This window comes from Protomyctophum bolini (assembly GCF_963924005.1).
Source record: "Protomyctophum bolini genome assembly, chromosome: 21".
Taxonomy (NCBI): domain Eukaryota; kingdom Metazoa; phylum Chordata; class Actinopteri; order Myctophiformes; family Myctophidae; genus Protomyctophum; species Protomyctophum bolini.
Window position 1 is genome coordinate 10054457 of NC_137882.1, and position 14959 is coordinate 10069415.

Below are 14959 nucleotides of genomic sequence, written 5' to 3' on the forward strand. Positions count from 1 at the left end.
AAACAGCATCTCTTGAATTGTGAATCATGCCACGGAGCATCCATCATGATGGATTAACAGACTTACAAGATTTGCTCATGTCGCAAAATCACGATTGGTGACCCTTGTGTTATCTTTAAAAGCACAGATGAAATGCCAAGCAGTCACACGTGGGAGTACACAATTCAGTCATTTTCTTGACATCCCCTCCAACGAAAGATTATCTTCCCTAATCCTTGCCCTAAAGTACAAAGTAATTTTTTGTATTGTATTAGACAAACATCTGCCCCAGAAGCCCACATTGTCCTTTGAGAGCTGTGTGATGTTGAATTTTAATATCGCCAACACAGTTGGGTGCATTATTTTTTTTGTGCCTCAGTCTCTTCCTGCTGTTAAATTTCCTCCCCTGTCTTTCACTCTGCTCTGGCGGGCATCTCATTAGAACTCTTTGTGATCTTTTCTTTTTGTTTCTCTTGTCCAGTGTGTGTGTGTGTGTGTGTGTGTGTGTGTGTGTGTGTGTGTGGGGGGGGGGGGGGGGGGGGGGGTTACATTGGGAGCTAGACCGGGATAAGGCTTTTCTGGTGGTAGTGGGGACACTGGGGGTGTACATTCTGTACAATAGCCTAAAAGCGGGTACACACCAAGCTGCTGTCAATTTGGCTGTTGATTAGCATCTGTGCCTGAAAATTGGTCGCATAATGTGCAGCGTGTATTGTGTCATCAGTGGTAGGCCGCCAGGCATTAATGGGGGCCAATCACCTGATTAAGTACTGTATGTTGCGCCGGCATGCGTTGGGATGGGAGAGATTTGACAGACATCCTTTTATTTGCAAGGGTGTAACTCCTGTAGCGAGTTAAAAAGCTCACTGATCATCGTGTTAAGCCTTTGCTTTGCAGTTTAATTGTGTTATGGAAGGAAACTCAACAACTCATTACAACTCACTTCATTCATTACAGAATCATTATTGTTGAGAGGGGTATATACATATAACATTATTCATTCATGTCACCCAGTATGTTAGATTAAGATTTATATCTTCCAAGGCAGGCACAGAACAGTGCCATCAGCTAATTGTGAAATTATTGTCTTTGCTGTTTGAGCAACTTTAAACATGACCCAACGTCACCCAAGATATATTCTTGACCTAGTTGCAGTTAATTAGGACACGGTAACTTGGTCTGTGGGCCTTTAAAGGATTCCCTTTGAATGTGCAGTACGTTTGCCACATGGGAAAACCAGGTTTGGTTACATAATTAAAACGAAAGAACATCGCATGGATGCACCCGGGACGTATCCTCACTCGGTGATGTATGCCAAGGTCATCAGGGTTTCGGGTATCGCAGCTTCATACGAGAAGTTGCATACATTACGTCCCAGTAGCTACCCTCAATCAGTCCCTCAATCAATAGGGAAATCTGTTTCTGGCGCATGGAAGAACCAGGCTCTGTGGGCTGACTCCTGTCCGGGCCCCTCCTACGTCTCACCAGGTCCACTCCTGCTCTCACCAGGTCCAGGACCTGTGCGTTGCACCAGACTCCCAGCACCAGACACTTCATTCAGGAGTGGTGGATTCTTGAGCCGCAATGGTTCTGCAGGCTCTGCCTGGGCAACGGTGGTGAAGGCTCCGCTTGCGGCTTGAATGGCCCTCCTAAAGGCCTCACCGTGGGTTTGTTGGGCTTCCTCCTCACGGAAGACACAGGGTGGGGCTCGACATTCCGGCTGTCACCCGTCTGCACCTGTGGTCTTCACTGGCACTTAGAAGGAAACAACATGCTACCCTGTTCACTTACAAAGCACTACTTGGCAAACTACCCCTGTATTTGACAAAGCTGCTCAAGATAGGCTTTTGTTGAAGGTACCAAAAACTTCTTCTAAACTGGGAGATACTGCCTTCAGGGTGCATGCTCCACATCTATGGAATATCTTTCAAGACAAGTTGAAGCTGGATATCCTTGTTTCATATGCAAATTTTTGGCTTTTTCTGCCTTTATTGATAGGATGAAAGTAGTCTGACAATGGGGAAATGGGGAGAGAGATGGAGGGGAAGACACGCGGCAAAGGCCGTCTGGATCGGGAGTCGAACCCGTGGCACGCCGTCAGGCTGGCTCAGCAGCCTAGGTGCCCAGACGGTTGAGCTAACCGTCCGGGCCAATGGGCCATTCATATGCTATTTTTAAAATAATTTTAACTGACCTCACACTAGAGGAAGGCGTATGCTCCTGCTTTTTGTAATATGTGGTTTTAAGATTCTGTTTCTGTTTTCTGGTGTATGTGTGTTTTTATATTATATATTTTTGTACCGTGTGTTTGTCATTAATGTAAAATCATTGCTGTAAATGTTCTTTGTTTGTATACAGGGCGCCAATGAAAAAGAGACTGTGGTCTCAATTTGGTTTCAAATCTGGTTTCAATCAAAAAAAACCTGGGACGTATCCTCACGAATTAGTAATAGTTACACAATATAATATGACACTGTGTTTATTTATTTCAGTCTCTATACCGTAGAAAGTTGCACTTTTTTCTTTTTTGTTACCTAATTGAATGTTTTATAAATCAGCAATGCTGGTAACTTTCATTTTCCAGCAGAGGCAAAAAAAAAAGAAATGCAGCAGCAAATTAAACTATTACCGTAATTCAGTCATAGGTTCCAATCCCATTAGTTGTTATACCACCAGAGTGGCCCAATTTGAGTTTTAGTTTGACAGATTTAATCAGATTGAATCTGCCTTGCTCTCTGTCCCGGTCAGATCCTGGAGGCGCTGGCACGTAACGACGACACGCTGGTGCAGATGTGTGGCAGGCTGAGCTCCAGCTGTGACGTGATCCCGGAGGAGCTGCAGGTGCGCTTCAGTGCCATGTGTGGCGAGAGGGTGGAGCACATCAACCGACGTATCACCAACTACAGGAAGGTGAACGCACTGACCATACTGTACTAATGTACCACCTGTAACCTTGTCGTCTCCAAACCTAAATACGTTTCTGATGGCCAGCCACCACCGGTTTCAGTGAACTAACCCACTAATCAGTGTGAAAGTGTTGTAATTACACATCTGCGGCATTCTGTGCTCTAAGCTATTAGTGGCCTAATAAATGCAATGAGGTTTTAGACAGCGGACAAGTGGCTGTAATGATCAGCACTCACTAACACAGCATAATTGAATACTCGAATACTCAAGTGTGCTCTTCCGGAGATTAAAACGCAGGTGTATCCACTAAAAGTAAGGTCATTTTAGATTAAAGTGTATTTTAAGCCACATTTGTCAAGTGCAACATTTATGACACATTTTCACAGAAGCCATTCACGAGGCTCAGGTGGTGTGATCTCCAGGGTTCAGCTCTGCACCAGAGACAGGTTTATTTACAGGGCTCAGTGCCTGAGCATTCTGTTGTGCTCTGTCTCCTATGGCTGTGAACCACACCTAGGCCTGACTCACACCTTCACAACATATGTTGTATGCTAGATGCGAAGGTCCAAAAGAGCCAAGACACTGTTGAAAGTTCCTGCTGCACCCATACTGTATACATTTAACCTTACAACTTGTCTGGCACTTGCTATGTGACCGATTCATGAGAAAAAGAAGACATAGAGATACGTATTTATACTCACAATGTCCGAATGCATCAGACTGACAAACAAGACGAATCATAACATCAACAATGTTGAATGCTGCCGTGCAAAAATGTAATCAGTTCTTCTTTGACCTGCTGTGGAAATGTCATTTGGTCATTTGGTGTGTGTGTGTGTGTGTGTGTGTGTGTGTAAGCAAGTTTCTGTCAGTAATGTATTGTGTGAGAGAGAAAGAGTGAGATGGGGTCTAACTCAACATTAGAGAGTGGACCTTGCATTAATTACCAGTGGGTTATAAATAGACCTGAACAGTCACAGCCAGAGGACTTGTGTTGGTTAGGATCCCTCCTGCTCTAGGGATGCATTCCTTTTCAGACTCCTAGACAGAAAACGAGGGGTGGGGTGGAGGGATGGAGCTAATGACAGAGAGAGGAGGACAGAAAACGAGAGGGGGCGAAAAATGCAGAGAAACACAGGAAGAAAGAGAGAACCTGGTCCACAGCAGGGGAGGTTAAACTCCAGAGAGAGAGAGAGAGCAGCGTTAAGTCTCTTAACGTCCCGAGAGGAGTTTCAGCCCTGTGATCCATCTGGACCATACTGGATCTACCAGCTCTGTGCTGCAGCCCTCCTTAGATAACCGAGTCAAAATGTTTGGCTTAAGCCGCTTAGCTAACGTATACATTGGCCCGTGTTCTGACGGCCTGAGTTGCCAAAATGTTGATTCCAGCTATCACGACAGCTTATAGCATAATGTCACATGACGGGCATTGACGGGATGCAGGCCTTGTGACAGAGGGTTCACTGCAAGTGCACAGAGGATTGTTCATAGGAAGAATGTATGGGTTGGGTTATGGTTATGTTCTATATCAGCTGTATTCGATTAAGGCAGTCTCACAGCCTCCTGGTGTTATTGTACTTGTATGCATGTAGATGCTATCTCGTTGCATGTTAGGGATACCACCCTTGGTTTCAAGCAAGGGTGGGTATGTTCCGTGCGTCTCTTCCGATTTGGCACAGTTCTCAGGCATTCATAAGCCAGCCCCAAAGGATGTTTGTCTTTCTTATTGCAGCATATACAATATGCGTACATCATATCATATACTGAAATCTTATCTTAAAGAGTATGAATTTGTTTCTCCAAGCACTGTGATGTTTTCACTGTGAGAGTGGTTAATGTAAGTGAGAGGTGTATTTTATTATCGCTCATATTTCTAATAAGCCATCGGTTCCTCTGCAACAAATCCAAAACACATAGAAAGCTCTCTGGAGGTTGTTGAGTCACAAACTGTAACACCAGAGCATTGAACATACTGTACATGTAGCAAGTTGCCATCACTAACACAATATGTTACAAGCCAGAGCAGATGGACATGCTGCTGTCATGACAGGCTCCTGAGTGTGGGTTGGATTGCAGATTTATCCGGTGTGTATCGATTAAAGGGTTAGTTCAGATTTTTGGACTTTAAGGGACTTTAAGGAAATACTTGCCATTAATATAGTGGTTGCAAAGGTATTATTTGATTTCCTGAGTCCCGTGGTGGGAGTTCTGATCTGGTTTTGTTTAATAATGAATATTAAGTAGTTCCGGTCATTTGGTCGTTGTGGTTTGTTCACAGAATTGACAAGATCCCTACAGTATGTAGTCTATATTTCTCACATTGTAAGCAACTTTGCCCAATAACGACATTTGGCAATAATGAACAATACAATGGTATAACTCCAACCTCATGTCTCCCTCCATTCCCCGCCAGTTCTCTCGAGTGCTGAAGAACCGGGCATGGCCGACCTTCAAGCAGGCCAAGACCAAGGTGTCTCCACTGCACAGCAGTGACTTTTGTCCCACCAACTGCCACATCAACGTGATGGAGGTGTCCTATCCCAAGACCTCCACCTCACTGGGCAGTGCCTTCGGGGTGCAGCTGGACAACAGGAAGAACACCCTGGAAAGGGGAGGGCGCACCAGTACGGTTACGGAACAAGGTGGGTGAGGATATAGCCTGATACAAATTAAATGTACAACACTGTTGCGCAAAGACCCGCCCCCGCCTGCCTCTGATGGAGTGCTGTTGTAGTGCATCTGATCTGGATTGTGTGCTTGTTTATTAGCCTATAATGTTTTATTTATTGGTAATAAATAAAACATCATAGTAAATGGCAGCAGACCAAAAACAATGGCGATTTATAAAATAGCTTACGATTGAACCATTAGTTATCATTCTTGGTAACTCATCATTAAATGTGCCAATTGTTATGAGTCATTTGCTGCCACTTACCATGATACTGTATGAGGTTATTATTACACCAATAAATAAAACATTATAATAAACGAGCACGCAATCCAGATCCAAACGAGCAGATGCAATACAACCAGCGCTCTATCAGAGGCAGGCGGGGGCAGGTCTTTGCGCAACAGTGTTGTACATGAATCAGGTGTGAGGATAGGGTGGGGAACAGCCTCTCTTTCTCTTCCCTTACATGTAGCTCTTGAAATGTCTAATATTTTTTCAGTAAAAATTTATTTTGGAGATCAAACTAGGAGCACATGGATATTGTCAGTTTCCATACAGTACATGGAAAAATAAAAGGTGTTAATTTACCCACAATTCAAAGCAGGTGATGTTTTGTGTGGTGCACTATATGGCAACATATGCAGTAGTCCAATAGAAACGAGAAGGCACGTAGAAGGGATGTTTGGGAAATGCTGCATAAACTATTTTGGCAGTTTCTTGTTTCCCAAGGTATACTGTACAGTATGTCTTTGAGGCAGAAAGCTCACAATTAATGAAGAGTGGACACCAGGTTGGTTTAAATTTGATTAAAGATGTAGCTAAATAGGCAATTGTATTCTCACAATACTGTACAGTAATTCTAATGAGATCTCCGCAGCCTCTTCAAGATAACTCCCCATTTCCAGTCAACTAGAATGGCTATCTTGTGTACTCTACTGAGAAATCATATCCAGTTCTTCCTCATCCCCTAATTAACTATTGACCCCAGCTTTTTTCACTTGAACAACGTGTATATATATAGACCCTACTGCATAATGTCGGCCATTGTTTGAGGGTCCCAGTGCGACCAAAATCCCCCGTTTATGTGTGTTGCATAGCAACATACCCAAAATGTGACTTCCCTGGCTGGCATTGTGCCATTTGGCGAGCGCTAGAGTTCTCAATCTCTGCCCGAACCCGACCCGGCCTGACATTTTCGGGAAGGGCCCAAAATGCATGATAATAATTTTTTAAATAATTGTATTATAACAAAAATAACAATTCTGTTTGTGTAATGTATTTATTTAATATGAAGAGGGCTGAGCTGGTGAATGTTGGCGATTAACTTTTACAGTTTAGGCTATTATACTATTATGTGAGTGAACCGGTGGAGGAGGAGGCGATGATCAGCAGCAGCGCACCAGAGAAGAGACAGAATAGAACGGTGGTTGTTGAACTTGCTACTGCTGGCTGGCCTCTGGTTTGCGAACCAAATGAGCTGCTTAGTGCTCAGCACCAAGTATATAACTTGCCATATGCTTAAATGTTTTATAAGAATGTTTTTTAAGACCTGAATCGGGACTGTTGCACAACGGTGAATGATTTTGGTACTGTGTTTTCTCCACTCTCTCAGGAAAGCTCCACCCCATGGTCCACGTCCAACACACCATCACCAGTATGGCTGCCCCGTCGGGCCACAGCCTGGGCAGGACGGAGGGTCACGGCCTTCGCTTCCTGCTGCGGGAGGAGGACCTGCTCACCCTGGACGCTTATCAGAAACTGCTCACCAAGCTCACCACCGTCGTCAAGGAGATGGAGACCCACGGGGCCCAGATCCATGAGTGAGTAGATGGATTGGAATACTACTATAGTGCACACACCGACCCAATACGTCTGAGTCATAGTGTCGGGGGCTTTTGTCCCTTTTGTGCCCATACATAGAGATATCTTCTGTCTACCTGTGTCCCTTTTATGGCCATCACTCCGTGCTGCACCTGTTCGTATCTTACTATGAGAGAGCTAAGCAATGTGAGAGCCGCTGTTTGTTTGTCTGCTGTAGAGAACATCCGGGTAAACATCCGGGTGCGCGTTGCGTTACACCACAGTTGCATGCTGGGAAGCAGTAACTCATTTCAGTGGGCCACAGTTGTCTGTGCAACATCGCCACGCTATACCTTCATGTCCTCAGAATGACGAACTTCAAGACTGACCACAACTCCATCATGGACACAATGAACTTCATTCAATTCAATTCAAGGACACAGGACACGACACGGAAGAACTCCATCATGGACGGATGGAAGCATACTCCAAGCCAATTTCTATTATCTACTATTATCTGCCTGGAGTACACCACAAAATACATACATCAAGAATATGATTTATTAAATAATGTTAATTCGCATAACCCACACTGTTCAACATTTGATGTTCATATATTAGAACGGGTATTGACGATGATAAACGGGTAAGGGACGATGATAATGTTAAGAAAATATGCTCGAATTTGAGTTTGCTCCATGAATGGTAAAACAGTGGGGGAAAATTGATATAGCCTTAAACACCTAAAGAGACCTGCTGTTTCTGATGGAAGGAGATGGCCTCCCATTGATTCTATTCCTTTAGAATTGTCCTTTGAAACACGAGAGTCTCATAAAACGAGCTGTAACTGTAGCGCTCTGTCTGTTCAGTGCGCTGCACCTGGCACTTAACATGCATACACTGTGGCCATTACTCAAGCACGTGCGTGCGTGCGTGCGTGCGTGCAATTCCACATGCATGTTTGTCTCAGAGAGGGGGGAGAAAAGAGGAAACGAGAGTACTTTAGAGCAGCGGATATCAACTCTTTTGGCTGGGGACCCCCGGAAATGCTTTGGCCAATACAAACTGACTGCAAAAATAACCTTAATAATAGAGAAAATATATCATAAATGAATACTGAAACCAGATATAATCCTTAAGGAAAGTTTATGCATGTACTATGTAAATTCGTCATTTCCGTTTTCCAGCCATGCAAAATAAAAATAATTTGGGGACCCCCCAAAAGAATTGGGCGACCCCCCCGAGGGGTCGCGAGTCGACCCACGGGTTGAGAACCCCTGCTTTAGAGGATGTGCGCTACAATTTGTGTCTGAGGGCTCGTGCGCAGTTGATGTATGTGTATGGGCATGGATTTACTGCTCGCAGCGTGCGTGTTGGACCAAAGTGCTTCCTGGCTGGCCAGTCTGTGTTCTGCGCTGCGTTGACGGGTTCATTGTTTTGTGCCACAGACAGGAAATGGGAAACACTGCCCTCCCCCCCTCCAAACAGGAAGTGCAGACTCAATGAAGGGCGTGGCAGGAGGCCAGGTGCCCTCTGGAAATGCCATTCATCTAGACCACACAACACAGACACGTTCTGCGTGTAGGACCTGTGCAAAAAACTATATTATTTATGATTCCAAATATTAAATCTATTTACGAGTAACGATATCACATTAATCACAGCCGTGATTAATGTGAGCCTGGTGGCGAGAGAAAAAAACCTTGAAAGGATGTTCTGTTTCTGCAAACCATGGACACATTGATTGTCAACATTTTCTGAACCAAAAATAAATGTCATAACATTTTGAGATGCGGACCAGGGATTAATATTTTCCATAAAACTTTGAACCGGGGATGACTGGAAGTGACGATGGAGGGCTCGTCTGAGGACGACCTAGAGAGAGGAAATATGTATGGGAACGGGAAATGAAGCCATTATCTCACCACCTGTCTTGAGGAGATAAAGGCATGGATGAGCAATAACTTCCTTCGGTTAAACGCTAACATCCCTTTCTCCTCCTCACTCACAAATTTGGGTGTTCGGTTCAATGCTCACCTGACTTTCAATGACCATTTAAGCATCTGTGCCAAAACCATGCCTTCTATCATCTCACAAACATCTCCAAACTCTGGCCCCTTCTGCAGAGAAGCTTTTTTTTGTGGCTTTCGCCTTTATTTTATATTTTTTTATGGAGGGTGACAGGAAATGGGGAGAGAGATGGGTGGATGACAGTAAAGGCCGTCGGGGATCGGGAGTCGAACCCGCGGCACACTGCCAGACTGGATTACCAGCCACGGTGCCTGGACCGCTGAACCACGGCCCAGGCAGATGCAGAGAAGCTTGTCTATGCCTTTATCCCTGGCAAGAGTATTCAGAAGCTGCGATACATCCAGAACAGCGCTGACAGGATCACATAAACACCCATCCTATTCTCATTGCACTGGCTCCCTTCCCTGTCTGTTTCAGCCAGGCTCAACCACAAGGTCCTGCTAATTACCCATAATAACTGCATACTGTACATGGACATTCCCCTCCCTACCTGTACATCTCACTCCACAAACCTCCGCCCGCATCCTCAGATCTGCCAACAGCTTCCTCCTCCATGCAGTACCAAGCCGACATGCGACGAGCGAGTCGCCATGCTGAACGTTGCGAAGTTTGCTTCAGATGAATCCGCACCGTTTGAGTTGAGAATTTGGTTCTATGTTTTGGTCAATTCCTCCCAAAACGTCACCTGTTGTTTGTGCGTCTCGGGAGTGACTGCGAATCCATTGGTTATTAGAAGTCTCCTGGGTTATTAGAAGTCTCCACTCTCCACAGAAAGACATGAGAAGTGACTAGATGGAGCGGAGCTGTCACCCAGGCTTGGCAATTATGTGTCGCGTCAACAGCAGGGTACATAATGACTACGTCTGGAGAAATTTGGTCATGCTCCTGTCAGTGCCAATTAGCAGAGGCAATTCCACGAATGGGCCGAGACGTGGCTTGTAACTGGATAGTGACCTTTCTCACTTTTTACACTCTACTCACGCAGCCAACCACGTGCACGTGCACACGCATACACAATACACATACTCGAGCACACTTTAAAACGTTCAGAAGCTTGTTAATTAAGGGTGTGCAGTGAGGCCAATCACTCAGTGACAACCTTTTGGCTGTAATGGAACAGTAGTCACAACCTGGCTACATTCTGTTTGACTTCTGGACGTGTTGGAGGCCATCGTGGGCTTGGTGAAACCATAGGTCAACATGATGCCATCCATGACCGCCCTAGTGCCAACATGGTGAAACCATAGGTCAACATGATGCCATCCATGACCGCCCTAGTGCCAACATGGTGAAACCATAGGTCAACATGATGCCATCCATGACCGCCCTAGTGCCAACATGGTGAAACCATAGGTCAACATGATGCCATCCATGACCGCCCTAGTGCCAACATGGTGAAACCATAGGTCAACATTATGCCATCCATGACCGCCCTGCCAACATGGTGAAACCATAGGTCAACATGATGCCATCCATGACCGCCCTGCCAACATGGTGAAACCATAGGTCAACATGATGCCATCCATGACCGCCCTGCCAACATGGTGAAACCATAGGTCAACATGATGCCATTCATGACCGCCCTAGTGCCAACATGGTGAAACCATAGGTCAACATTATGCCATCCATGACCGCCCTAGTGCCAACATGGTGAAACCATAGGTCAACATTATGCCATCCATGACCGCCCTGCCAACATGGTGAAACCATAGGTCAACATGATGCCATCCATGACCGCCCTGCCAACATGGTGAAACCATAGGTCAACATGATGCCATCCATGACCGCCCTGCCAACATGGTGAAACCATAGGTCAACATGATGACATCCATGACCGCCCTGCCAACATGGTGAAACCATAGGTCAACATTATGCCATCCATGACCGCCCTGCCAACATGGTGAAACCATAGGTCAACATGATGCCATCCATGACCGCCCTGCCAACATGGTGAAACCATAGGTCAACATGATGACATCCATGACCGCCCTGCCAACAGAACATGGTGAAACCATAGGTCAACATTATGCCATCCATGACCGCCCTGCCAACATGGTGAAACCATAGGTCAACATGATGCCATCCATGACTGCCCTGCCAACATGGCCACGAGCAAGCAGTGAATCCACATTTCCATTGAGTACAGGTTTCCATGGCTCATCCCACTGTTTTTCAAATACAAAGTCAAATGCAGTCAAATACAAGACACAACACAACAGTATAAAACATCAAATGACAGATAAGTAAACTTAACACTAGTACACTACATACTATACAAGAGACAGATACACGCACACAAACAACTAAACAAAAACAAGGGAACGAATGGGTGGGACTGATGACCACCGGAGAGCAGGGAAAATGATGAGTTAAACTGTGAAAGATGCACTGTTGCACCATAGCAGGCAAGTACAGTATACAGAACATATACTCAAATATTGTCAAGTATTGCAAGGAATGGCATCCACATTATTTGGAACTTAGCTTGTGTATTCTGGAATTTGTTCCAGCTTAGCAATGAAGAGCATCTTGTTGAGCCATCTCTTGAAACATGGAGAGGTTGGAGATTTCCAGTTTATTTCCAGTTTATCTATTTTTTTTGCAGCAACCATACCTGCCTTAAGGATCTGTCTTTGGTGGGAAGGAAGGGCCCTTGTCTCATCAGAGCAACCAAATATCTGGCTGAATATCCTTTCCCAGTTGTCTGGAGAACCAATTAAATGTATTTACCCAGAAATTGTTTATTACTGGTCACTGCCAGAAATTATTTGACAGAACCCTCTGCAATACCACATCTTGGATTGATGTGTTAAAAAACAGTTACGGTGCAGTAAGTCATGTGAACTTGTAAGGTCCACAATAGGCTGTGTTAACCTTTTGAGTGTTTGCTGTGCTAAAGCATTTTAAAATGCCTGCAGTGTCCAGACATTACTGCCTTCCTCCCTTGACTCTCAGTTTGTGTCTATCTATGGCTTTTGCTATCTGTTTGTTCCCGTCATTTAATTCTTGGCCTGTGTCATTATCTCTAAAACCTGCTGAATTATTCATTCCTATAACCCACCATCACCACCCATGCCAGACACGCACACATGCACTGTGTTTGTGTCTTTTCTTTGGGTCTTAAATCACTCTTTGTGTGTGTGTGACTGACTTTTAACCGCAACGAGGTTAGATGTATTGGGACATGTGACGTTGCCAACATTTCAGAGGTGATCTTTGTGTGTTGTGTGTCAAACACATCCTCACTTCCCAAGCCCAAAGTCAAGTGGGGAAGTGTACATACAGTACATCCACTGGAATGTGTGTGAATAGCATGTCGAGTAATCCAGGATATAAAACAAGTGGACACTGAGTGATGGTTGTCGTTATGTAATTTCTTGGCGGACCTCAGAGGTAGCCTTATGCGTGAGCAGTGGCTTTTGAACTTCTGTCTTAGAACCGGAGGGGGTTTCTTTATATCATTAATCTCCTGCCTTCCGGTTTTAGAACAGTTAATAACCCCTACACACACACACACACACACACACACACACACACACACACACACACACACACACACACACACACACACACACACACACACACACACACACACACACACACACACACACACACACACACTCATAATTGTTATGTCTTGTGCACACAGCATACCAAAGACTCTAAAAATAGGGAACCAATGCCTACCTGCATGGCACTCAGCTTCTTGGGTCAGATCTTGGTGAGTCTCTGTGGCATACTAGCGTCATGTCCAAGGGCGTGTACTTGTACATCCAGCTGCCTCACAGGAGATAGACTCCTGCCCTATGAACCTCAGTGCTCGGCAAGGCTTACTTTGTATAGTAAAAAAAAAGTTTAGCTTCTCAGACATGGTAGCAGTAAAGTAACGGTGATAACAATATAGTTTCAATAGTTGAAAACGTATCTCAAAAAAACTAAAACTAAATTATATATCTCTGCTGTCTAGAAGAAACCCTACCTAACTCCAAAATGTTAATTTTTCAGCAAAATGAAAAACACATCCAGCTCAAGTGGATTTAGGAGGTTTTTAATACTTTTCAATGGTTCAATATTTTTTAACCAACACACAGATGTAAAGGGTGTTCAATAGCACTGATTTATGAAAAAAAAGAAAAGAGATGGCGGGTAGTTAGCTGGTTTGGCAGATAGTTTGAGGATCCAATGGAGTTGAGTGTTTTTTTCCGGAAGCACTTTTTAATACTTTCTATTGGTTCAATGATTTATGCAAAAATGGAGTTAGGTGGTTTCTTCCGGACAGCAACGACATTATACTCTAGTTGTCCTCCCACTCTCTGTGATTTAATTTTCTCTCGTCCCTCTACTTGTGAAGTCTGTATTTATGTACAGTACAGTGTGTGTGTATATGTTAGTCTCTAATGAGGCCTCTAATGAATGATTTCCTGACTGGCTGCTTAAGCTCTGCACTCATCATCTCCCAACGTATTCTCAGCTCAGCAGTTGAGATGAAAGAACCTGCAAATTTCCATTAACAACCTGGATTTTGTGGCTGCTTGTATTGCAGATTTGCTTATACTGTCGATTGAAGGCTGTTAGTGTTGATGTGCAATTTGGGAGCCTATAGAAGTGGATAACATTAACTGCATCAAGCAGCAAGACATTTGAGACCTGGGGATTTGCTTAGCTTAGTGCACTGGTTAACTCTCTCTCTCTCTCTCTCTCTCTCTCTCTCTCTCTCCTACCCCCTCCCTTTCTTTCATCCTCCCCTTCATCCCTGCTCTGCTCTGATCCAGTCATTGTTATTCTCCCCCACTCCATCCGATGCCCCGTGCCCCAATGGCCCCAAACTGTGCACACTTCCTTATTAACTGGTAGCCAATGAGAGGGCCCGGAGAGATTCTCCATGGCGATGGAATGCCACTCTGCACTGGAGGGGCATTGTGGTGGACTCTGCACCATAATGAGGGCATGTCCGTTGGCCCAGTCAGCCTGTGAATGGAGAGTGGCAGACGGAGGGGGGGGAGGTGGGGTGGGGTGAGCGTTTGAAATGAAAAATAGGCATGAAGCTCTATCATCAGATGTGTTTGTGAAGCGCAAGTGACAGTGTGTTTACCTCAGTGGGGTCTGAGTTGCCCCCACCAGCCCGCACTTGCAAGTTGCATGCATCCCGCCCCCTTTGAAAAGGCCTCTTGTGTGTCATGACACAATGGAAAATGTAAGCGGACACGGAATGAAATTAGGCTGAAATGCAAACAGACATCGCGTGTCAGTGTGTGCGTGGAGAGAGAGAGAGAGAGAGAGAGGGAGAGAACTCGGCGAAGCCCGAGCCCCAGCATTTATTGGGAATATGGCTTTAAATGCCACCATGTGTTGCTTCAACTGTGAAAATATCCCAGACGGCCTCTTCCTGCGCTTCCCAACCTCCCCTGATAGGAGTGCGGGGCCGGCAGTAATGGTGAGCGGAGAGCAGATTTCTGCAGCGCAACGTCTGTTGACACAGCTGTACTGTTGCTACAAGTATAAACCTATTAATATGTGTGGAGCCCTCAAAGCCCTCTGAAGTTGTTGTGTGCAGCGGAAGCCAAACACAAA

At 45.0% G+C, this 14959-nt stretch overlaps 1 protein-coding gene across 1 annotated transcript in view; it reads left to right on the plus strand.

Annotated features, from left to right (window-relative positions):
* The window catches only part of prex2 (phosphatidylinositol-3,4,5-trisphosphate-dependent Rac exchange factor 2), a 137206-nt gene that overhangs the window by 73386 nt on the left and 48861 nt on the right, over nt 1–14959 (plus strand). The window contains exons 23-25 of the mRNA XM_080794189.1: nt 2728–2889; nt 5300–5528; nt 7170–7377. Of these exons, the coding sequence (XP_080650315.1) occupies nt 2728–2889; nt 5300–5528; nt 7170–7377 (599 nt within the window). The remainder of the gene's footprint in view (nt 1–2727; nt 2890–5299; nt 5529–7169; nt 7378–14959) is intronic.